Source organism: Haemaphysalis longicornis, unplaced genomic scaffold (assembly GCF_048455015.1).
Source record: "Haemaphysalis longicornis isolate Haplotype H1 unplaced genomic scaffold, Haemaphysalis longicornis Haplotype H1 scaffold_7, whole genome shotgun sequence".
Classification (NCBI taxonomy): Eukaryota; Metazoa; Arthropoda; class Arachnida; order Ixodida; family Ixodidae; genus Haemaphysalis; species Haemaphysalis longicornis.
The window spans coordinates 120657601-120680404 of record NW_027526422.1 but is presented as its reverse complement, the minus strand read 5'-3'; the positions used below and the strand labels follow the sequence as shown (position 1 = coordinate 120680404).

Sequence of the window (22804 nt, the reverse complement as noted above, 5' to 3'; positions counted from 1 at the left end):
TTTTATTGCGTTAAGAAAAAGCATCCTAATCAGCTGTAGATGAAAAGTAACAAATATTACATTGTAATTTGTTGTATTGTAGGTTGTTCAAGAGTGTGTTTGCTGGCGAAGGGATTTTTGCGAAGCGAAATCTGTTATTTCTCGCAAAATCACGTCATTTGGTTACATTGAATTGCGGACCTACAAAAGCAGGAGGAGGTGGGGCGGGGTGACTTGATTTCGCAGTGTTCTTGCGCAAGGTGAAGCAATAATAAAAACAGTGACGCGTCGATATTTGGCAGGTATTTACGCCACCTCCTCGTCGCCTTTGCACTCCACCTTTGCATATTGTCATCCCAGACCTTCAACCTGAAACCTCAGGCAAAAAAAAAAAAAAAAAAAAAACTAACGCCCCTTTTGTCTTATTACCCCGCGGTTGGAACGCTGAGCTTTTTCTTGAGTGATTCGTTCTCTGTCGTTGGGGTTGTAGGGATTAACAGAGTTTCGGTGACGGGATGGTAGCCATCAGTGAGACGAAGAAAGCTTGGCTTTAAATCCAAACTGCTTAGACCGTGTCGGTATGGTGCAGTGGGATACACGGCGGCTTGTAACGTGAAGAACCCGGGTACAATTTCGACCACGGGAGGCGGAGGAACCCGGGTGCAATTTCAACCACGGGAGGCGTTTTTTTTTTCTCTTGAGGTGCTTGGTATGCCTTCGCTTATGGTCATCATCGGTTCGTGGAACTCATTATGTAATGTTGGCTTTCATGCAGTGTGTTGTGGCACGGCATTGAACGCCACCAGTGAGGAGTAGGAAGCTTTGCTTTAAAGAATATTTGCTACCTCTCATATCAACCGATGCCCCAGTCATATGAAAAATTTTCAAGGAAGAAATTTTTCGTCGTCTGAAGTGAAAATCATGAGGAGATTTTGAAGCATTGGGCACTGTGTCATCCTGGGCACAGGACACTTTCCTGCGTACAGTCTTAAAACGACAGAGGCGACATGTACCGTGTACCAGACAATGTGTGCCTCTGGCCTCACTGGTTGGCCCCGGCCCTTTTTAAAGCTGAAGTTAAATTCGGTACATATGCCTATTCACCAGAAATTGGCCACAGTTTCCCCCAAAAAACGTAGAAGATGAGCCCCCTCCCCCCTAAATATGTTTGTTTTCCCGAAAAATTTAAGCTGTAAGCCATCACTTGCAAATATCACGTCTCTTCGCCGTCACTCTTTTTTTTCGCGCTGTTAGCATTTTGTAAATAGACACCACGCATGCAGCGAATGGCTTCCTCTTGTTTAAGAAAACAAAGAACGTGGCGAAGGGCGAGTGAAACATGTTTTCCCGATGCAGCTGTTCATGGAGGAGCTGACACGCAGACGGCTCCGCATGAAGCCCGCGGCCCAGACCACTTACTTGTACGACTATCCGCATATCAGCATGGAAAAGATCTTTGTGATCGCCTATGGAACCGTAAGTTTACGCATGCGCTGATCTTTCGCTCATCTCTGCCTGTGTGCTCCCGTTTTACGCTGTTTATTTAGGACGCCATGAAGACAAAATACGTGTATGATTCACAAGAAATATAGGGTTCACTAAAACGATTTTATTTGATTCACTAAAACTGCAGAGAGAGGGAGAAACAGAGAGGGAGGCAGGATGAGAGAAAGCAACCTTCTGCGACGTTCTTGTGCTTGCGGGCTTGGAGAATGCACGCTGTTTAGGCGGCCCATCAAGACTGGATACCACTCTGTTCAGTTTAAAGAACTAGCCTTTGGTAACTGTTCAAATTTAATTACAGCCCCTAAAAACGTTCTTGCAACCGCGAAAGGTAGCGAATGTTGGCGGCAGTAATTCTTCGTTATCATTCAACAGATACCATCAAACGGAACCACTGGAGAAACTACAGTCCAAAGGTGATACCATTTGTAGGAGGCTATGGTAGTCCGCCGACCATCGCATAAACAAATCCTTGGGGCGTCATACTCACCTGGCGAGAAAACGGGCGATGAGTAGCCAAACTGTTTTTTTTCATATTTAGCTTAGTTGCTGGGAGTTTGTGCCAAATTCGGTATTATTGTTATTCAAAGAATTCAATGTTATTCGAAGGTTTCGGCATTATTGCATCATTGAACGAACCAACTTGTATTCTGCATGTCTTCAGGGGCCATTTACGCCAGCTTCTAAAAAGTTCGCACTTTTGTATTTTACGCATTTCTTCCCTATTTTTAAGAACTTCTGCAAGAAACTGGACCCAAGCATCGCCGGCGTAATCAGGAATTCGGACGGGTGGAACTACTTGAAGGCGTGAGTGGGCCGTTTTTTACGTTTTTTAATGGGGGCTGCACGCTATGATTCTTTGAGACGATTTTAACAGCCACTGATGGTCGAAACGGACTATGTGGTCGTAAGGATGTAGATACAACCGCGTCAGATTCTTCAAAAAAAAAAAAAAAACGGTAGGGTAGAACTACAAGAAGTTAACGGGCCGCTACGATTTAATGTAGGCGGCATGTTACGATACTATAGATCCTTTTGGACGATTTTAACTGCTGTCGACAGATAAAACGGACTCAGTGACCATAACAAAGCGGACACAACCACCATTGGATTCTTTGAACACTCCATCAGGTTAAAGTACCGGAAGTAAGTGGGCCAATATCCTTTAAGTGTGGGCTGCGTGCTACGATACTGTAGGTATTTCCGATGGTTTTAGCAGCTAGCGACAGTCGAAATGCACCCTGTGGTTGTAAGGAAGTAGGCACAACCGCAGTGGTATTCTTTGAAGAATCCGTCAGGTGGAACTATATGCAGTGGGCCGATGTGATTTCAATGTGGGCTGCGTGCTACGGTACTGTAGATATTTCCGGATGATTTTAACAGTCTTCGACGGTTGAAACAGACTCTGGGGTCACAAGAAAGTAGACATATCCGCCGTGGGATTCTTTGAACAGAACACCAGGTGGAACTACAGGAAGTGAGTGGGTCGATGTTATCTCCGTGAGGGTTGCGTGCTACGATGCTGAAGATATTTTTGGGTTATTTTAGCAGCGGTCGACAGTCTAAACGCACTGTGGGGTGGGTAAGAAAGTAGACACAACCACCCTGGGATTCTTTGAAAAATCCACAGGTTAAACTACCGGACGTGAGTGGGCGAATGTCGTTTAAGTGTGGGCTGCGAGCTACGATACTGAAGAAATATTGGGATGATTTTAGCAGCTGCCGATATTCGAAACGCACTCTGTGGTTTTAAGGAAGCAGACACAACCATCGTAAGAATCTGATCAATCCGTCAGGGAGAACTACAGGAAGTGAGTTGGCCGATGTCGTTAAGCGAGGGCAACGTGCTACGATAATCTAGATATATTCGGATGATTTCAGCAGCAGTCAATAATCGAAACGAACTCTGTGGTTGTAAGATAGTTGACACAACCGCCTTGGGTTCTTTGAACAATCCGTCAGGTGGAACTACAGCAACAGAGTGGGCCAGTGTCTGTTAAGTGTGGACTGCGTGCTACGATAGTGTAGATATTTCCGGATGATTTATCCGCTTAGTCAAAACACACTCTGGCTGTAAGAAAGTAGACATAACAGCCGGGAGATTATTTGAACAATCCGTCAGGTGGAACTAGAGGAATTGAGTGGGCAGAAGTTTAAGGGTGGGCTTCGTACTACCATACTGTAGATATATTCGGATGATTTTAGGAGCGGTCAATAGTCGAAACGGTCTCTGTGGTTATTAAAAAAATTCCCCCGCATTTCCCCGAAGGGGAGTATGAGGAAGTGCGAAGCACGGGGTGATGCTATGAGGGGGAGTTTGTTGAAGTTTTGTGGCATTTTGCCCGTTAGTTACATTAACACCCCCTCGTGATCACGTTCGGCTTAACATGCCTCGTTTGTCCCTCTGCGGAAATCTTGGTGAATTAACGTGTATGTTCGAGAGATGTTCGAGAGGGAATGTAATCACGCACACACACACGCACGACGAAGACGCGCGCGCGACTACAGGAGCCGAGCGAGAGAGCACGCGCGAGCCGACCCACGGAGGTCTGGCCGTTTATTGCGTGCCGCGCCGAGCCAGGCGACTGAGAGAGAGTAGGCGCGGGGTGAGCGCGGCGAGCGAAGGGGAGAGGGCAGCGAACACGCGCAACGGCGCAGCGGCAGCCGAGCGAGTGGAGAGGAGGCGCGAGCGCGTGACGTCATGGCGCGCGGAAGGGGAGGGAGGCGCAAGCGCGTGACGTCACGGCGAGAGCGCGCGCCATCACATGGTGTAGTGACGTCACTGCGCCGTTGCTATGGACGCCTTCCCTCCGCTACCGCGCCGTTGCTAAGGAGAGGAGGGCGCGATAACACCTGCGGGCGACGGACGGCGGTGGAAGGAGTAGGTTCGACTAAGTGCTTCGCACAACACCACCGTGGGATTTTTTTCAAAAATTCCTCAAGTGTAATAAAGAAAGTGACCGATCAGATGTCGTTTATGTTGGGGCTGCGTATATTAGGATGGTTTTATCAGCCGTTGATAGTCCTAACGCACCGTGTGGTTGTACGAAAAGAGACACAGTCCCCGTGGGATTTGTTGAAGAATCCGTCAGGTGGAACTACAGGAAGTGACTGGGCCAATGTCATTTAAACGTGGGCTGCATGGTACGATACTCTAGATGTTTTCGGGGGATTTTAGCGGTCTTTGACGGTCGGGGCGGTTTCTGGGGTCGTAAGAAAGTAAACACAACCACCGTTAGATTCATTGAACAATGCGTCTGGTGGCACTACAGGACGTGACTAGGACAATGTTGTTTACGTCTGGCGTTGCGCTGCTGAGCACGAGGTCGCGGGTTCGATTCCCGGCCGCGGCGGCCGCTTTTCTGATGGAGGCGAAAAGCAAAAACGCCTGTGTGTACGAGATTTCAGCGCACGATAAAGATCCCCAGGTGGTCAAAATTAATCCGGAGCCCTCCACCACGGCGCGCCTCATCGCCTGCGTTGCGTCGGCGCATTAAACCCCACAATCAATCAATCAATTGTTTACGTCTGGGCTGCGTGCTAGGATACTGAAGACATTTTCAGATGATTTTTGTAGCTGCCGATAGTGGAAATGCACTCTGGGGTCGTAAGAACATAGACACAACCACTCTGGGATTCTTTGAACAATCTGTCAGGTGGAACTAGATGGAGTGGGCCGATGTCGTTTAGGTGTGGGCTGCATTTTACAATACTGAAAATATTTTCGGATGATTTTCGCAGCTGTCAACAGTCGAAATGCACTCTGGGGTGGGTACGAAAGTAGGTACAACCACGCTGGTATTCCTTGAACAATCAGTCAGGTGAAACTACAGGAAGTGAATGGGCCCATGTTGTTTAAGTGTGTGCTGTGTGCTACGATAATGAAGATATTTTCTGAGGATTTAAGGAGCTTTCGACCATACTGACGCACTCTGTGGCCATAATCTGTCTGGTTGAACTACAGGAAACGAGTGGGTCAATGTGCGTCAATGTTGTGTGGGTCAAGTCTGGGCTCCGTGCTACGATACTCTGCATATATTCTGATGATTTTGGCAGCTCTCGATAGTCGAAACACACTCTGTGGCTGTAAGAAAGTAGACACAACCGCTGTGGGATTCCTTGAACAATCTGTAGTGTGGAACTACAGGAAGTGAGTGGGCCAATGTTTAAATGTCGGCTGCATGCTATGATACTGTAGATGTATCGGGTGATTTTAGAAGATTTTGATAGTTTAAACGCACTCTGTTGTAAGAAAGTAGACATAACCACCGTGGGATACTTTGGACAATTCGTCAGGGAAAACTACGAAAAGTGAGTAGGCCGTCGTCGTTTAAATGAGGGCTGCGGGCTACAACACTGTAGAGTTCTCGAATGATTTCAGCGGCGGTTGACAGTCGAAACCCACTTTGTGGTTGCAAGAACGTAGACGCAACCACCGTTGCATTCTTTGACCAATCCGTGAGGTGGAACTACAGGAAGTGTGTGGGTTGATGTCATTTAAATGTGGGCTGCGTGTAACGATACTGCAGATATATCCGGATGATTTTATCAGGGATCTATAGTCGAACCACACTATGTGGTTCAAAGAAAATAGACACAACCACCGTGAGATTCTATGAATAATCCGTATGGTGGATCTACAGGAAGTGGGTGGACCGATTCCGTTTAAGTGTGGACTGCGTGCTATGATACCGTAGTTATATTCGGGTTTTTTTAGCAGCTGCGGATAGTCGAAAATTACTCTCTGGTTGTAAGAGAGTGGACACAACTTCCAAAAGATTCTTTGAACAATCCGTCAGGTTGAACTGCAGGAAGTGGGTGGGCCGATGTCGTTTAAAGTTGGGAAGCACGCGATACTGCTGATGTAGAAGAATGATTTTAAGAGCTGTTGATAGTCGAAACGTACTCCTTGGTTGTAACAGAGTAGACACGACCGTGGTGGGATTCTTTGAACAGTCCATCTATGGAACTACTGGAAGTGTGTGGGCTGATAGCGTTTAAGTGTGCGCTGCCTGCTACGATACTCTAGATATATTCGGTTGATTTTAGCAGTTGTCGACGTTCGAAGCGCACTCTGTGGTTGTAATAAAGTTGACACAGTCGCCGTGGGATTCTTTAAACGATTCGTCAGCTGGAACTACAGGAAGTGAGTGCTGGTGCACAATTGTGCTAGTATTTGGTAAATTTGTGCATTTCTCCAGCCAATTTTTAAGTAAAAGTGATGAAAACAATGACTGATTAGCTCAGCGACTTCGTTACGTCAAGGTTAACCATCTCATGGCTTCGATGAGTTGAGGTCGCCAAACCTTGGGCTTCAATATAACACAAATGTTCGTTACATCCACGTTGAACTGCACTTGGCATTTCGAATTCCCGCTGGCATCGATAAATGGGAATCTGCGGATGAAGTATGAATACAGAAGACGGCTCAGTTAGCCGTTAAGACGACTGTGAGATTATGCCGTCGGTCGCGGTGAATCTGCAACTGTGGTGGAATTTTCGTATGCTCCGTGGGCTGCTACCGGGGGGAAGGGACATTCCCATGTTTTTTTTTTTCCGCAGGGATAAACGTTAGCCCATCGAAGTTTCATTCATGTGAGGGACTAAAACGTATGCTCAATCGGAAATGTACAAACAAACGTGTACGTTTCGTTCACAACTTGGACTGCCCAGCTTCGCTGGTCATACACTGATTTTTTTTGTATATTTATCAAGGCCAGCGCCTGTTTGAGTGATCTCCAGCTATGCGATGGCCATTTAATATCCGGCGACGGAGACTATTGAGATACGGAGAGTACTCCCGGTTTGAATACGTGTACGCGTTTTGTTCATCGCTGCCTCGCCCCTGGACTGCGGTCGTGAGGTTTCCTGTTCTCGCAGTATGGATTCCCTACGCGAGCACAAATTACACGAGCAGCTTAAATTTACCGAAGCTTTTCAAGACTTTTGACAGTCGCCAGCACTAGCTGTTAGTATTTGCTCTCTTTGCTGCTTCATTGACAAGTTGGTTTCGCAGACTGAATTCAAACGAATGGAAAGGCAACAAAAACGTCAGGCAGACCCAGGAAGCCAGCAAGTCGAACTAGGAAGCTGCCTTGGCATGTACTTATAGAAAAATTGCCAGCATTAAGAAAATTCATGGGCTGTAATGATTGGTATTCATCCCGTTAAAACCGCGTTATTTGTACCTTAATTGACAATACTATCGCTTTGTAAGATGGACGCGTTGCTACGATACTTCTCAGCGTTGTTTCCGACTCGGTTCCTTTTAGCGTTGTTTCGCAGCTTCGTATGCCGTACTCCAACAGAATCCATTAAAACGTGTTGGGTTGTTGCCTGACGGATTTCCTTACTCTGGCATGGCATATTGTCTTTACGCTTGCTCGGTATGGACTCGTACGATTGAAGTCGGTTTAGGGAATTGTGCCGCGATAAAACGCTTTGCAACTTTTTTTACCTAGCCTAGCACCGAACGATACCCTTGGGATTATGCAGGATAGTGCTTTGCTGTACCCAAGTTAATAGCACGCAATAAACCTTAGTACAGTCATAGTCAAATGAAAAGCGAACACAAAATAATGCACCAGTGCACGCAAAACAAATACTGTTCGTTGAAGTCCAATAATGGCACGCTTTTGATATATTTGGAAAGCCATATTTCCCAACTTTGTTTTGTAACAATGCCATGCATCATTTCGAATTTTATGAAAACCGATCGCACTGTTTGTGTGTTCAGGTTCATTTTTCCGTGTTCGCGTTTCATTTGTCGATGACTGTACATGCTACATGGTCCTTGGTACTGCAGATCGGAAGTTAAGGAGCTGGACAGCAGTGAACAGACTGAATAAACGAGTGACGAAGAAAAAACGTCTGGATGGGGATAAGGCGAAGAAAATGGCTACCATTAACAAGGGAATTGAAGGGGCCCAGAAACACTTTTCTGAAGGAAGGAAGGAATAATCTTTATTAAGAAAGGATGGCCCGAAGCCGCAAGGGAAAGGGAAAGGGCAGGGAAGACGCTAATTATGCCCAGTCATGGAGGACGCACAGATGAAGCTTTGGAGTGCTATCAACGCATCTTTTACGCAGCAAGTGAGGCGAATCCACTCTTCATAAGAGGGAACCCATGCCGGGCAGAGTTAGGCGCGAAGTGGGGCAAGACCAGACGAGGTGAGGTTGGCATGGTTTAGATATGCCATGGCATGGGTAACAGAGTACAAGAGTGTCTAAGAGCGAGGTGGAGGAACTCGGGGCTGACTATCGCAGGTTAAGGTCAATTAGAAACATAAATGAAAAGGGCGCAGAGCCCCGAATGAAACTGCAGCACCTTGCAGCACAGCAAGGTGCTGCAGAAACAAATTTATGGCACCAGGCGTTCATTATTTGCGTTGTCTTCTTCTGCAGCACCTTTAAAACTCGACCTTTTTAAATGAGCAAGCTGTCAAAGCGCACATTGTCGTCCCCAAGTCGTTGAAATGAATGTAGTGCACGATAGTCTACTACAGGAACACTGGGTCCAGGGCCACGCTCTGTCACCACAGTGCCTTGCTCGTCTGTCATCGAATTTTCCCCGCATATAGCAATTCAAGAAGTCGCATTTCTAAGATATTTTACGCGCTAAGTAAAAAAAAAATTCGTCTAAGCCCAATTTTATTGTAAACACTGTCGCAACTCACGCAGAGCCAGTTTTCTATTCCGAGTGCTGATTTTGAGTGGCGAGTTTAAATGCCCCCTTACAAGAGTTAAATGGCCGCGGAACATGCTTTTGGAAATGCTGTTGTATTATGTGCACTCGGTTTATTCTCTCTCTCTCTCGGTTTGTTAAGCCTTTTTCGAGTATAATTATGGGCCGTAAGAGTTTTGTATCGCAAAGAACACTCTCCCAGTTTTCGCCTGAACTCTCACTGAAAGCTGATGCTGCAGTGATCAGGCCCGTTTGCAGGTGCCACAGTTAAAAGAAGTATTTGCAACCGCGTTGCATTAGTGAATACTATGGTGATAGTGTCATTCGTTATGCATGTGCACCAACGATTCTCGCTAAATTTTGCAACGCTAGCTGGCACCGTAAAATTAGCTTAACAGTTACCGTGAGTGTTCGCCGGAAGAAAAAAAAACAGTGACTTCTCGCAATCAGTCCTCCCTTAAATTTAATTTGGCTTGTAGCAGTAGTGAGCGAAAAATTACATTGTGCCCCCACTGAAGTCATGCTCGAGCTTGTGTATGTCGTTAAAAGGGCCGTCTGTCTGCCGCACAACGAAATTCCCGCCAAGGGTAAGAATGCGGTCGTGCTCACGCATTTCCTCGTAACAGGGTTATACTGCTACAATCATAAGTGAAGCAGAGCATGCAAGTATTTAGTTGGCACCGTGCGAGGCAAGTAATGCTTGTATGCACAGGACATTCGCTGAGCAGTGTACAAGTATAACCCGAACACCGCGCAGCAACCGGAGAATTTATTTCGAGCACCTTTGAAAGCAGGCGTGAAAAAAGTGCCAGAAAGCGAGGGTACCCTTAAATCATCGTGTAAAATAATGATGAATGTAGGGTATCCTGGTGAGAATTTCGGTAAAAGACGTCGGAAGATTAGTACATTTAAAACGTGTTTCCGGGTCCCTTGAAGTAGACTGTCAATGGTAGCCAACTTGAGCATTCTTTTCTCCACTTAAACGCCCCGCCCCCCTCCCCCACTTTTTTTTCTTGGTCGCTCTTTTGTTCGGTCTGTTCACTGTTTTTTTTTTGCTCCTTATATTTCTATTTGCAGTACCACAGGCCAGGTAGCATAGCATGCACTACATTTAATTGTGTGTTATTAATCTGGATACAGCAAAGTATCATTAATGACTTTTTGTCGGCATGGGCAAGACAGAGATGGTTTGGCTCGGAACTTTAGGCCAGGCAAAAAAGAGACGATAGGTCGGGGAATCCAGCGGGCCACAACTGCAGCAACTCCTAATGGATTCGAGGCTTGCGGTACGAAGCTACCAGAAAAAAAGTAGGCCTGTAGCCCATCTAAAACAACGCTGCAAGACGTTGTAGCAATATGTCAATCCGAAAAAGTAATCGTACTTTCAATTATAGCGGGAATGGGATTCTAACGGTATGAGTACCCATCGGAACACCTCATCAATCTTTTAAATGTGAATAATTGCGTGAAAACTGTGTAGGCCGCCTCGCTCGCTTCCTGTGTACCTATTCTTTCTGTTGTGTTTTCGTTCGCTTGCATTCACTTAGGGCAACCAGTTCGTTAGTGAAGCAGCTGAGACTGCAGATACTGACAGTTATAGTGCTAGCGAATTTAGGAAGCAATACGAAGCTGCGGCAAATTTACCCTTCTCGTCTGATTTCAGTTCGCGGAGGGTGTATACCACGAGAGTAAAGTGCGAAACCTGGCGGCAACAGTCGGCAGGGCGGCACAGCAAAGAGGAAAACATGCTGGTATTGAAAGCAATGCATGGCAACAAACTGGGGCGGTATTCTCGAGTTTTGTCCCTTTTGCGTCCCTTTCAAAAGTGTCCTTTTTGGCGAGCCCTGATTGGCTAAAAGCAAACAACCGGAAGTGACGTAGCGCAAGCGCGCCAAACCTACTGCCAACGCTCACTGCTTAACCGGAAGTACGTCACGATGAAAGGGACGCAAAAGGGACGTTTTCAAAAGGGACAGTTACGAGAATACCGCCCCAGGAAGGGCTTGCCGTGCTTACAATCGCGCATTGTTGGTGATCAGTTGGTTAACCTGCTGCACCGCTGCTTGAAATCACCACGGAACATATAACACATAGCTGTTAGCGGTCAGTTGTCTTGCGAAACAAACTGAGAACGTACGCAAGATGGCGCAACGATAACAACTGAGCAGATATGATCTGGTATTCATAGTCCACCGCTGACGTCACTTTTATTTTCCTTGTGTTTGCTGCGAATTTGGCCCAGGTGAAGCGCTGTTAAAAATGACTGCCTGGGTGGATTGGCTTGGCTTGGCTTGGCTGGCTGTCTGGCTTGGTTGCTTCTCTTGGCTGCAGCTGGCTGGTTGGCTGGTGCACAATGATGCGCAAAAATTTACTCTGGGACAAATTGTCTTTGTGGGGGGTGTTTATAGCCAAATACGACATGTCTGGCGAGGTCATTCGTCGCGTCGCAATGACCATGAGCCGCCGGAGCGCAAGTGTGGCAAATGGGACGTCGTGGCACATGGTCTGCTGCCATGAGCTGTGCTCTTACAAGTGTTGCACCTGAGCCATTTCTGCGTAGAAAGTGTATTTTTTACCCTATCTAAGACTATAAATGCGAAAAGGAGCAGGCGGCGCTGGCATCTGGCGCCAACCTCTCAGTTTTTGTCTTTTAATAATCAAAAAAGAGCAATCAGCAGCGGTAACAAGCACCGCGTGAGTATTCCGGTTCTACAGTAATACGAAATAATTTAGCGAATAAGCGTTCCAACACGGAGTGTCTATTCTTGCTAATTCTACGCACAACCTTGTTTAGCCTTGCCATAGCCTCCCCCATGCGAATGGTTTTGCTAGTTAGTATATGCATATTCCCCGTTAACCCAAATTTAGCCTTACTACAGCGAGAATAACTACGAATAAGCGCCTCGCTCGGTAACCGCTCGCTCTCGCGCTAATCTCGAATTCCCTGCGTGAAATCTTGCTAAATGTTTTTATAAGGATCATGAATACAATGTGCAACCTTTTGAACTCGAGAGGACTAGCATTTGGAAATCCACTGAGCTCTATTACAGCCACGAAAGGCGTTTCTTTACCCAAATTTTACACAACAGCAGCCGGAAATCATGCAAATGCAATTCCGTGACATCGAATAGGCACCTCACCAAAGAGTCGCTGCATCACCAGCTCTATGTGAATTGTTCGTTTGTATTTCGCGGGGAAATGGGTGGCCCTGTTGTAGGGGCGAAGCAGCCTTCTTAATGAATCAACGTATTTTTCGTAATAGTGTCCGCCTCAGCAAGAAGTGCTATACATTTCCTCCTTTAATTCGCGCTTTTTTGTTCCCGCAGGTTGGATTTTTCCTTGCTTATGTTTCGAAAATACCAGGAAATCTTCAATTGCTCGTTTCCAGACCGGTATATCTACCGTCAACCCACATGCGGACCATAGCTCGTCCAGGCAGACTGGAACCACCGTCGGACAGGGCGCTTGCGTGGGGGCCCTTTTACCCGTGTGGGGGTAGCTTCTTGTTCCCCGCCAGGCATCGCGGCGCCTAATAAATGTGCACTCTCTTTTCTGCGTTGAAGCAAAGCTGCCTGCCATTTTGTTTCCGCCGCCCACTTGGATCTGCGTTCGTACTCTCCACCTTTGACTTCGCGTCTTTGGATATACACAAGAACAGTCCGGCAACCCTGTTGAAAACTGGGTTAGATGCATTAAGGAGTCATTTTTTAATAAAGCTTGTATGGAAAAGGTTCCATGTATTTTCCGTGACCTAGAAAAAAGTCACGTGCCCTTTAAAGCGCGACGCGTTGGAATATGAACGTCCCGGGGTGTGTGCTATTAGCACACGATCCACATCAGTCTCACGCTGTTGAAAACATGTTTATCTCAAGTATATACGTCTCATTGGTTGTACATGCATCTTGAGTGTGTTAGTTAACAATAGGTGTCATTCGCTAGACAGAACAAGGCTTAGACCGCTTTACGCATCTTGAATAGATGCATACGCAATAAACCCGTGTGCGTTTATGTATGGGACTTCCTTAGGCCTGATCACCGGCAATGCTCAAGGGAAATAAAATTGGTCTCATACCTCTGACCTAAATTCTGTGTAACCTGCATCTGCATGTTGTGTGGTGTAAAGCTTCTCTGGCCATACACCTTCACAGAGTGGAATGGCTGAAAACTTCTTTTCCCTCTCCGACCAAAATTTACAAGTTATGTGTAACATTTGTTGCGTTTCCTATTTTTGCGTTTTGTGCCTTTCTCAACGCGCATTCTTTCCTTTGCTTCCAACGCTTAGCGGGCTTTAAACAATACACCCAGCAAGTTAGGGAAAAGTCGTGTGACAACTTGGTGTTTTCGTTTCAGTGTAGAGACAATTCTCACTAATGCCGTGGCTGTCTTGTAACGGTGATCTGTTTGCCAATGATTGCGTGCGTCGCGTGAGACGCGAAACGGAACTGTGGTGAAACGCGAGTTCCAACTTAATAAAAATTTGCTGCTGGGCGAGTTGTTGTGTGACATGGCTGAAGCGCTAAAAATGGATGGACACAAGAAAGATGACCGGAAAGGCGCTATGAACTGGTTTTATAGCCATTACGGGCAACGATATATACAATAAAAAAAGAGGAAAGATGCGTTGATACGTTGTGCTCAGACCTTCACTAGACCACTTAGGAGGCAACCGGGCTGGAGGCTACGCCTGTCCCATCATCTTTCTTGTGTACGTCCATTTTTTACCGCTTCAACCATGTCGCGAGTTTCAATGCTGGATGGCCAGCTCACCACTCATCGATGGCCGGGTCACCTGCTTTCTAGCTTCTACATAGAACATTTCGTTCCTGCTTTTAACAATGTGCGCTTGGATTTCCCAATGACTGGAAATGTTTATTCCACGCTGCTCGTAATAAACGTTCAGTGCGTAAGTGTGCTCAACGTGATCGTGATTTCCTTTCCTCTTTTTGCAGTATTCCTAGGGTTCCGTGCACCAAAGCCAGCTTTATTCCCCCATATTTAAAGGGCCTGGCGTTCGTGTTTTCTTGCGTACAGGCGACTGCTGCAGAAGGAGGGGTTGGCCGTGGCAAAATCCGAGCACGCGTCTAGGAAACCTGGAAGGCGCAATTCTCCCTTTTAAATGCAGACATTTCTTTAACTCACGATGTCACCCGTTCTTGGCGTCCGTAGTTGTCCGCATCGCTCGCCTCGACATGCCCGGCTCAGACGTTTCGCTATCGGCGCGATCAACATTCGATAGCGCGCCCAGGCACGTTTCAAGGACACTCTCTCCCCTCTCTCGGACTCAACGTGCGCCGAGGCTGCCAATTTTACTGCTGACGAGCGCTCTCTCGTCAGCAGTTGCCACAAGTGCAACAACATTAACGTAACGCAAACTACTTAACGTCGTGCGCCCCCGGAAATGCTCTGCATTTGATCGTGCCCTTCGCGAGGGGGATGTTTCACTGCGTCGCCATGCGAACAGTTTGCCACGCTTTAGTTTCAGTTCCGCATCTCCCCGCCACGGCCGTGGAGCGAAGGCAGCCGGCCGCGACTCTCGCCACCGCGGCGCTGCGGTTGCGAGTTGCGCTAGGAAAGCGAGCGTCGTCTGCTAGCGGGGAGCGGAACGCGTTCCGCTCGGCATCTCCGGTCTTCACCACTTCTGGCTGCGCACTGCAAAAAGAATGATTTGCTGATTTGCCTCCTTCGTGCTGAAGGCAGTTGCGGCCATGGGGAACCATGACGTCTCCTTTTTCTTTTTGCGTTTCACTTTTGTCTCGTCGCAATGGAGAGGGCGCGCGTGTAATATGGACTAACGGACCCTGGGGGCACGGAAAAGTTATTTCTTTTGCAGTGCGCAGCCAGAAGTGCCGAAGACCGGAGATGCCGAGCGGAACGCGTTCCGCTCCCCGCTAGCAGACGACGCTCGCTTTCTTAGCGCAACTCGCAACCGCAGCGCCGCGGTGGCGAGAGTCGCGGCCGCGGCGTGGAGATACGGAACTGAAACTAAAGCGTGGCAAACTGTTCGCATGGCGACGCAGTGAAACATCCCCCTCGCGAGGGACACGATCAAATGCAGAGCATTTCCGGGGGCGCACGACGTTAAGTAGTTTGCGTTACGTTAATGTTGTTGCACTTGTGGCAACTGCTGACGAGAGAGCGCTCGTCAGCAGTAAAATTGGCAGCCTCGGCGCACGTTGAGTCCGAGAGAGGGGAGAGAGTGTCCTTGAAACGTGCCTGGGCGCGCTATCGAATGTTGATCGCGCCGATAGCGAAACGTCTGAGCCGGGCATGTCGAGGCGAGCGATGCGGACAACTACGGACGCCAAGAACGGGTGACAGCGTGAGTTAAAGAAATGCTCTGCATTTAAAATACCCAGGTGTGCGAGACGTTAAGTGCCCCTGTTGTCCACAACGAACGCATACGGCTGCCGACGGCTAGTCGCACCACGATAGATTCGCTGGTCAAACATTTTCACAGAGTGAAATGGTTCCTGATTTTTTGCTGTTGTATTTCCAAGTTCTCTACGTGAACTTTTTTTAGCCATCTACATTAGCGCGTTCCACGGGGTTGATTTTAAGGCCCGGCTGGGCGTTTATAAGTGAGACCAGCCCGGGCCCAGCCCGGGCCGGCACCATCCTCTCAACCCCAGGCTGGGGCCCGGGCCCAGTGCCCGCGTGTGCTTCACCAGGCCCTGGCTTAGATGCTAAAGACAATTTGTTTAATATATTTGGTTGAGTGCCCTTCGTAACCGGCAATAAGACGGGACATTTACTGTCCAGAACTCGTGGATTGAAATTAGAAAATTTAGATTCCGCCGTCTTCCATTCACGTGACATTGGCTTAACAGCAGCTCATATTCTTGCATCTCAGCCACCATCACCTTTGCTGACGAGATTCTTGGCGACTTCACGCGGTTGTCTCGGGCACAAGTTGAAAATTGGTGCCGCCTTTCAGTCTACGAGTAATCGATGCACATTGGAATGTTTTACCTGCAGCGGTTGCTTAGCGGTGCTGTCTCTAGCACGCGAGTTCGATTCCCGGCCACGGCAGCCTCATTCCGATGGGTGCAACATGTAAAGCAGGTATAGGTGCAAAGCTCCAGGTTTAATTTGTTCTCTGCTTTGCGTTCCTTGTAATCTTATGTTTGGCAGGTTACACGCCGAAATATAAAATGATCATGCAGTACATAAAATTCTATAAAGGAAGATTACTGTGAATATAGAGAGTTTTAGCATAGCGGGTACCGTCCGTAATCGCTACGGCGACGGGTAGCGGGGCCAGAATGGACAGGTGCAAATTCGTTCCTGTAGGGTGGATTAGTTCCGCGGAACGGCCTTCGCAATGCCCGCGCATTCGTTCCGCTGAGGGGCAACCTCCTCGCTCTCCCCGTGCGCGCTGGCGGAGTCGGGTCCCCGAAAGCCGCCGCCGACTCCGCCGGCGCGGCGTGAGCCTCCGGTAGCTGCTATGCTAAAACTCAATTATATCAGTTCTAGCAAAAAACGTTTTAAAATGACGCGTACAGCTAACAAAAAGAAGCTCGTGGGAGCAAATTCAGAACATGCTATTTCATGTTATTTTCTACACTTTGTCTAAAGTATTAGCGGGCCAGGGAATGGCTTCAAGCCCGAGCCATGCCCGGGCCCCGCCCAGGTGCGCCGATAAAAGTTTCGGCCTCGAGCTTTCGGGTCAGCCCAGGCCCGGGCAGTGCTCTAATCTTAATTTTGATTGTAGTATGTATGGAGGTTATCTTCGCAGACTACAAGTTGTATTACATCGATTCTACGCTTCCATGGAATTTGCGCTGGATGAGTTTTGTTTTCGTATACGTACAGTTATGTAATCAAGTCGCGTACCCTTGAGTGTAGAATTTTTCAGGATATAGCTACACACTGGTAGTAGTAAACACAGTAACCCACGATGGTTTTGTATTGGCATACAAAACCACCGTAGTCTAATTCTACATGTAGTGAATTGTTTGAAAAACCAATACACTATGCAGTTATACTATAAGCATGCGATGGTGGTGCTGTTGTAGGCAATTGATTGGACGAAATGTAGCAAATGGAAATAAAAAATGTAGGAAGTGGTTTGTTGTGTCAAGCACGAAATATCTTGAACATTTTCTTGCACGATTTTTTTTTTAACGTCAAGATCAAGGCTTTGGTAAAATATGCTGTTGGGCTAGTTGGTTAATTACTTAAGGAAAAACAAGCGCTACCAACGAGGACAGAAAGAATGAAGAACGACGAGACAGAAGCGCATATCTGTCTCGTCGTTCTTCGTTTTTTCTGTCCTCATTTGTAGCGCTCGTTTTTTATTAAACAAGGCTTTGGTTTCGAGCAATTTAATTTTTCGCGCCGTGGGCGGCAGAGTGTGTATCAAAGAGCGCTGCGCAGTCATTTCACCTGACGCTTCGCTCATAGAGAACATCCTGCTGAAAGAGGAGACGCATGTTTCAAATTGGCGCCGCAGTAATCGCGTGAATTCCACGATAATTTTAACCCCCAGTCCTGTCTTATAGTACCATGCTGTTTAAATTAGCGATACCAATTTCTGGACACCGTAATATACCCCATGGGTGAGCTATCAGAGCAGACCTTGTAGTTCGCGATTCCTGAGCCGGGCTTAACGCCGAGCGTTAGCTCAAAAAGAAACCGATCATGGCAGCCACATCACAGAATGATGACTTCTCGCACACCACTGAGCCTTCAACCAACACCTGCCTGGACACCGTAATCGATTCCGGATGCTGCACAGAAGACGGTGCCACGACATCTATTCAAAATCGTCCGCAAGACTTCACCGAGGTCATCTTCCTTTCTATTTTTTAAAGGTTTAAATGTGAGCAAATGCGCGGTGTTACGACAAGGTAGAGTGCATGTGTCTGGGAATTGAGAACAATAAAAAAAAAGTTCTGTTGTGCGATTGGCGGAACATAAGAACACCAAAATTCGAAACAGCAGCGAAATATATGCGTACCTCGAAAAACAGCATTTTAAAAGGCGCGCAATGGGCTTGTCCTGTCTCCTTTGTTGTGTTAATTCATTTGAGCTCTAAAACCATGACCAGCATTCACAAACTCGCCCAGCAGCAAGTTCTTCTCAAGTGCAGTTAGAAGGGTTGCTCGAAACTAAACCGCACAACACACGCAAACGATGCACAGGTATACATGAGATGGGAAAGATAGCCCCAGGAAAACGACAAGCAACTCGCGTAGCTAGAACACGCGCTATTACTGCGATCACGTTGCTTCTACCCACAGGAGTTGAGGGGGGGGGGGGGGAGAAGCTGAATGAAATTACTTAAGCCTAATCCTTCGGAGTTGCAGGGACTTTCTACACGCTGATTGCTGCAGCCGCTGCACGAATACAACAGACGCAACAGGGCCACACACGATTTCCCTTCACGACGCTAGATGGCCGTTAACAACACAATCAAAATGCCGGTCCCAAAGTAAGCTCCATAGAAGATTCTCCAATAAAACAAGTCCCTTTGCTGCAGTAATCATGGCGGCTCAATGTGAGCGCCCTCACTGCCTTCCCCCTTCCCCGTTGCGGCTACGGGACATCCCGTCCTAATAAAGATTGTTCCTTCCCTCCTCCTCCGCATTTTCCGAATCATCATAAAGTGATGCTCCCATCCGTGAACTTTTATAAGCCTTTGTCGTAGGCAGGAACGTAGAGTGCGTTCGCGTTAATATCACTTGATCATTTTGGCCCGTCTTGTCTAATAACTTAGTATTCAGAAGCTCTGTCTTGCTCACAAAATACTATGTGTCTTCCCTATCTGCCTAATTCAATTCACTTTTTTTGACATTTGTTTATTCTCTAGCAGCGTACAAATTGCCTACCAGACATTGAAGTCGGGAAAATTTTTTTGAAGTTGTGAACAGAACCTGTGCTTTTTAATGGGGAGGATAATTTGCAAGATTGTTTTGTTAATTGTGTTAAGCGCTGGTCTCGTTTCCCTTTTTTGTCGCTGTGTCAGTTTGCGCTTGAGTTTTCTTCATGACTGTGTTATCTATATTGAGAGGCGTTGGCTGAACTAAAACAATTCATTTTAATTAACTGATTTTCATTACAACGGTGGCTCGCATGGCCCATCGGGGAGCGCTCTTCATGCTCTCTGAACGCGGTGGTGCGCGGGCGCGGCTTCCGCTCGCCTTTTCGCGTTACACGATCACACCTGGGGCATATCGGTGGCGTCATCCAGCGGAAGCGCTGCGTACAATTGTTGTGTTAACCTTCTTGCACTGCACAAGTTTTTTATCCCGTTTCAAAGATGTGTCGCAGTGAACGTTTCAATCTTTCAAAGGATCACTATGACCTCTACGATAATCATGGCAGCAAGCATAAGGTGGAGCACTTCTTGGCGTTTGGTCAGCAGTATTATGTATCGTTTATTGGGTCAAGCGAATTTAAACATAAAGGTTAGGTGGTTGGGAGCCTGCTAAACAGCAGAACCCCAGCTTATTTATATGAAATAAAATTAATTTAAATCAGTTGAAATGGTGAGATGAACCTGAGATTATATGGAACGAACATTCACCGCCATCTAAGCTGAACAGTGCCACGGACGTATTTAGGATGTTTTTTTTTATCCGGATTAAACGCGACGCCTTTAAAGTAAACCCCGAAGGCCAAGAAAAAAACTCAAAATTGCATTTACTAACGTCGATGTGAGTACCGGAGAATGGATGAGTGAATGAATAAACCTTTATTGAGTGTCGCCGAATTCGCAGGTTTTTCTGGGCGAATTTCCCCTAACTTTTTCATGAACGCTAGCTTGGTTAGCCAGAATTCCCCCAAAGATGACCTAAAGGACTTGTTTTTTTACATAATGACCTAATTTTACAGCTGACTTAATCTTACTCCTTCCTTTAACCCGCTTCCACTAAGAAGCCCGGAGACCGCCTTGCCTCCAAAAAAGGCTTCTCTCTCTCTCTGTCAGGAACTGACCCTAAAAAGCCAGTTGCCGAACTCAGTTCGTTTGAACCTTGCTCATTGAAGCAACCTTCTTTAGGATGCCAAATGCAAGCCGAAACTTGACTCTCTCCCATCATATAGCTAAACTCAGGTTGACGTAGTAATTGTTTATCCGCATGTGCTAGACCGCAACAGAACCGCAGCCCCCATAGTCCCGCGCACTGTCGGCCGACGAAGGTTCTGTTCCCGGTCTCTTCGATTCGGCTGTGCCGTCCAGCTGCTCGTTCTTCTTGTTAGCAGTGATCACAACAAGGGAAGATGAAGAGCCGCACTCGTCCCCACGTGGTTTTCCCCAGTCGGATCCTCGCAGAAACCGCTTGAAGCAGGAGCGCTCGAGGTTTGCGAATGGCTTTTCGCACGCAAGGTAGAAGGCCCACCCGAACAGATAGCTTAGCACGGCGTTGCCCAGAAACCCTCGAACCTGCGTGCGTGGGCAAGAAGTGTCGAAGGTTGTAGGGGGAATATTAAAAACAGTTTAAATGGTTTTCAGGACAAAGTACAACCTCGTTTAATTTGAAAGAACAGACGCTTGGCAACCCTCTCACCTTTATTCTAGCCCCAAAAGACATATCTTTTACTGGAAAAAACACCAAGAATACTTGAAAGCCTTCATATTTCGAGCTACATGACGTCGCAAGTATGTAATTTAGGAAACACTAAAAACACATGAGTGTAGGAACTGCACGTTGGCACTGAAATGGTACTATTAAACCGAGCTTTAGAGGCCCCACTACGACCGCGCAGTCATTATTCCTGGCAGTGGCTCTGGTCGACGACACCCAATTGTGCAAACAAGATTCTGTGACGTCGATAAAGGCCAGTGATAAAGTGGCGTATCAGTCGCCACTGCTCATCTCCGTTCATTAACACCTAGATCATTTATTTGAGGTTTGCGGTGAAATTGGTACCATAGTTATCGTTACAAAACAGCGTTTAAATTGGACCAAACCTGTGTTTTGTTTCCATGCCCTTTCAATCTATTCGCTCCTACTCATAAATTGTGATATGTGCCTGCTGGCAGTATGTGCGTTTTTTACAGAGCAAAGAGATCACGTGGATCCAAGGTCTAAACCTTGTGATAATCGCAGCTGCACGGCACTATCGATGCTCTTAAAGGAAACGTGGGTGGTCTTAGGAGATAAAGAAGGGGCTAAATAATTTTAGAGGGACGAACCCAAACTTGCGGACTGGTGTCTGCACAGTGCCAGATGTGGATGGCCACATTGCGCGCGCCGAGGGAGAAGCAACTGCTTCTAGCAGCTGTTAGCACATATATCTCACTAGGAAGATATTGCGGCGTCGTACAGAACACTGGTTCGATGTGACAAACGTAAAATAATTCACACCCCCATGTCGTCATCCTTTTCCCCATGTCATCCAATAGTTAGCCCCATGTCATCCTTTTCTCTTTATGTTGCTTCACGCTTTAATTACACCAAGATGATTGTGAAGCTTAACCCACGTACTGCAGTGTTTGTCTATTTGGTGAAAGTCTAAAGCATTTATTCTTCTCTAAAGGGCACTCAAAGAAATAACATGCGTACTTCATGGTAGCTGCTTCAACTATAGTATGACGTCGCGCTAGTTTTTAATGTGTTTTCATGCAATTAAAACACATGCGTTTTAATGTGTTTTCATGCTTCAGAATTTTTGACATTCAAATATTTAAAGGTATTTGTCTCGTTCAAGCTGCAGTGGTTAGAAACGCTGGAAATTCGATAAATTCACCCCTGTGGACGCGAAAACGTCATAACCCTTTTTTTGGAAGTTATCGTCACGTGAGATGCAATAGTATAGTGACTGAGGCTTCGGTGCTGCTAAGCCGTGTGTTCGGTAGGCCATGAGCTGAACACCAACCACTCCAAGCACATCTGTGATAGTGATATAATTGTGGTGCTGAACACTCAAGCTCAGGGTGTTTAGCATGACAGGAGGTATAAGCTGTGAATGTGCGTGGTACATACTACAGCTCAGTTTCGCAAGGAAGGAGTCATTTCCTCTCCACTGTGCGCACATCCCGATGCTGTAGTTTCAAGGTGAGTTTGACCAGCATATGTTTGGCTTACGATGTACAACGTTTCAGAACGTTTACTCGGTAAAATATTTCCCAATGCTCCTAGCGGGCACATTTGTGTTGTATGTATACAAAGCAACAGCACTGGAATGCGTCCTGGTTGCGGCTAATTTGAGGAGTCGGATATGCAAAAAATTGCTATGTTAACTATGACGATGCTGCATGGAAAACTCGAGCACTAAAAGCAAGAACAATGACGGTAAAGGTGAAGTTATCCGTAGTGTTCACGAACATTGCAGCACCTAAATTACTCTCTGCAGAGCTTCTAGAAGTCAGTGCGCATGTACCAAAGAGCCGGAAAAGGTGCAGTGAAGCGCTGATGGCAATGCACCAAATGCGCACTCTGTGCAAATTGCCCAAAATAACACAGAATTACTAAAAAAGTCATCCAAAGTATTTTATTGCACGTTCGTGCCGCAAAACGATATCAAGTCTGGGGTAAGTTCAGTAAGGACATTGGGTACTTATCAAGGTATTGTAATGTCTGTGTGAGAAACTTAATTTCCCGCATTCAAAATAGGGATATTTTTGTAGTTTTGCTGTAAACAGCACATTCTATCAGTTCTCCTCTGACAAAAACCTGGGCTCTACCCGATGTC

General features: G+C 46.8%; 1 protein-coding gene and 1 long non-coding RNA gene across 2 annotated transcripts in view; one reads left to right on the top strand and one right to left on the bottom strand.

Moving 5' to 3' along the window:
* Positions 1–1340: 1340 nt before the first annotated feature.
* LOC144144997 (uncharacterized) lies at positions 1341–12823 on the top strand. Its single transcript, XR_013317395.1, has 3 exons — positions 1341–1455; positions 2216–2289; positions 12493–12823. It is a non-coding gene; the product is annotated as an uncharacterized LOC144144997 (long non-coding RNA).
* A 6396-nt stretch (positions 12824–19219) lies between these two features.
* The window catches only part of LOC144144996 (nose resistant to fluoxetine protein 6-like), a 38159-nt gene continuing 34574 nt past the window's right edge, over positions 19220–22804 (bottom strand). The window contains exon 16 of the mRNA XM_077676495.1: positions 19220–20552. Within this exon, the coding sequence (XP_077532621.1) occupies positions 20253–20552 (300 nt within the window). The 3' untranslated portion in view covers positions 19220–20252. The remainder of the gene's footprint in view (positions 20553–22804) is intronic.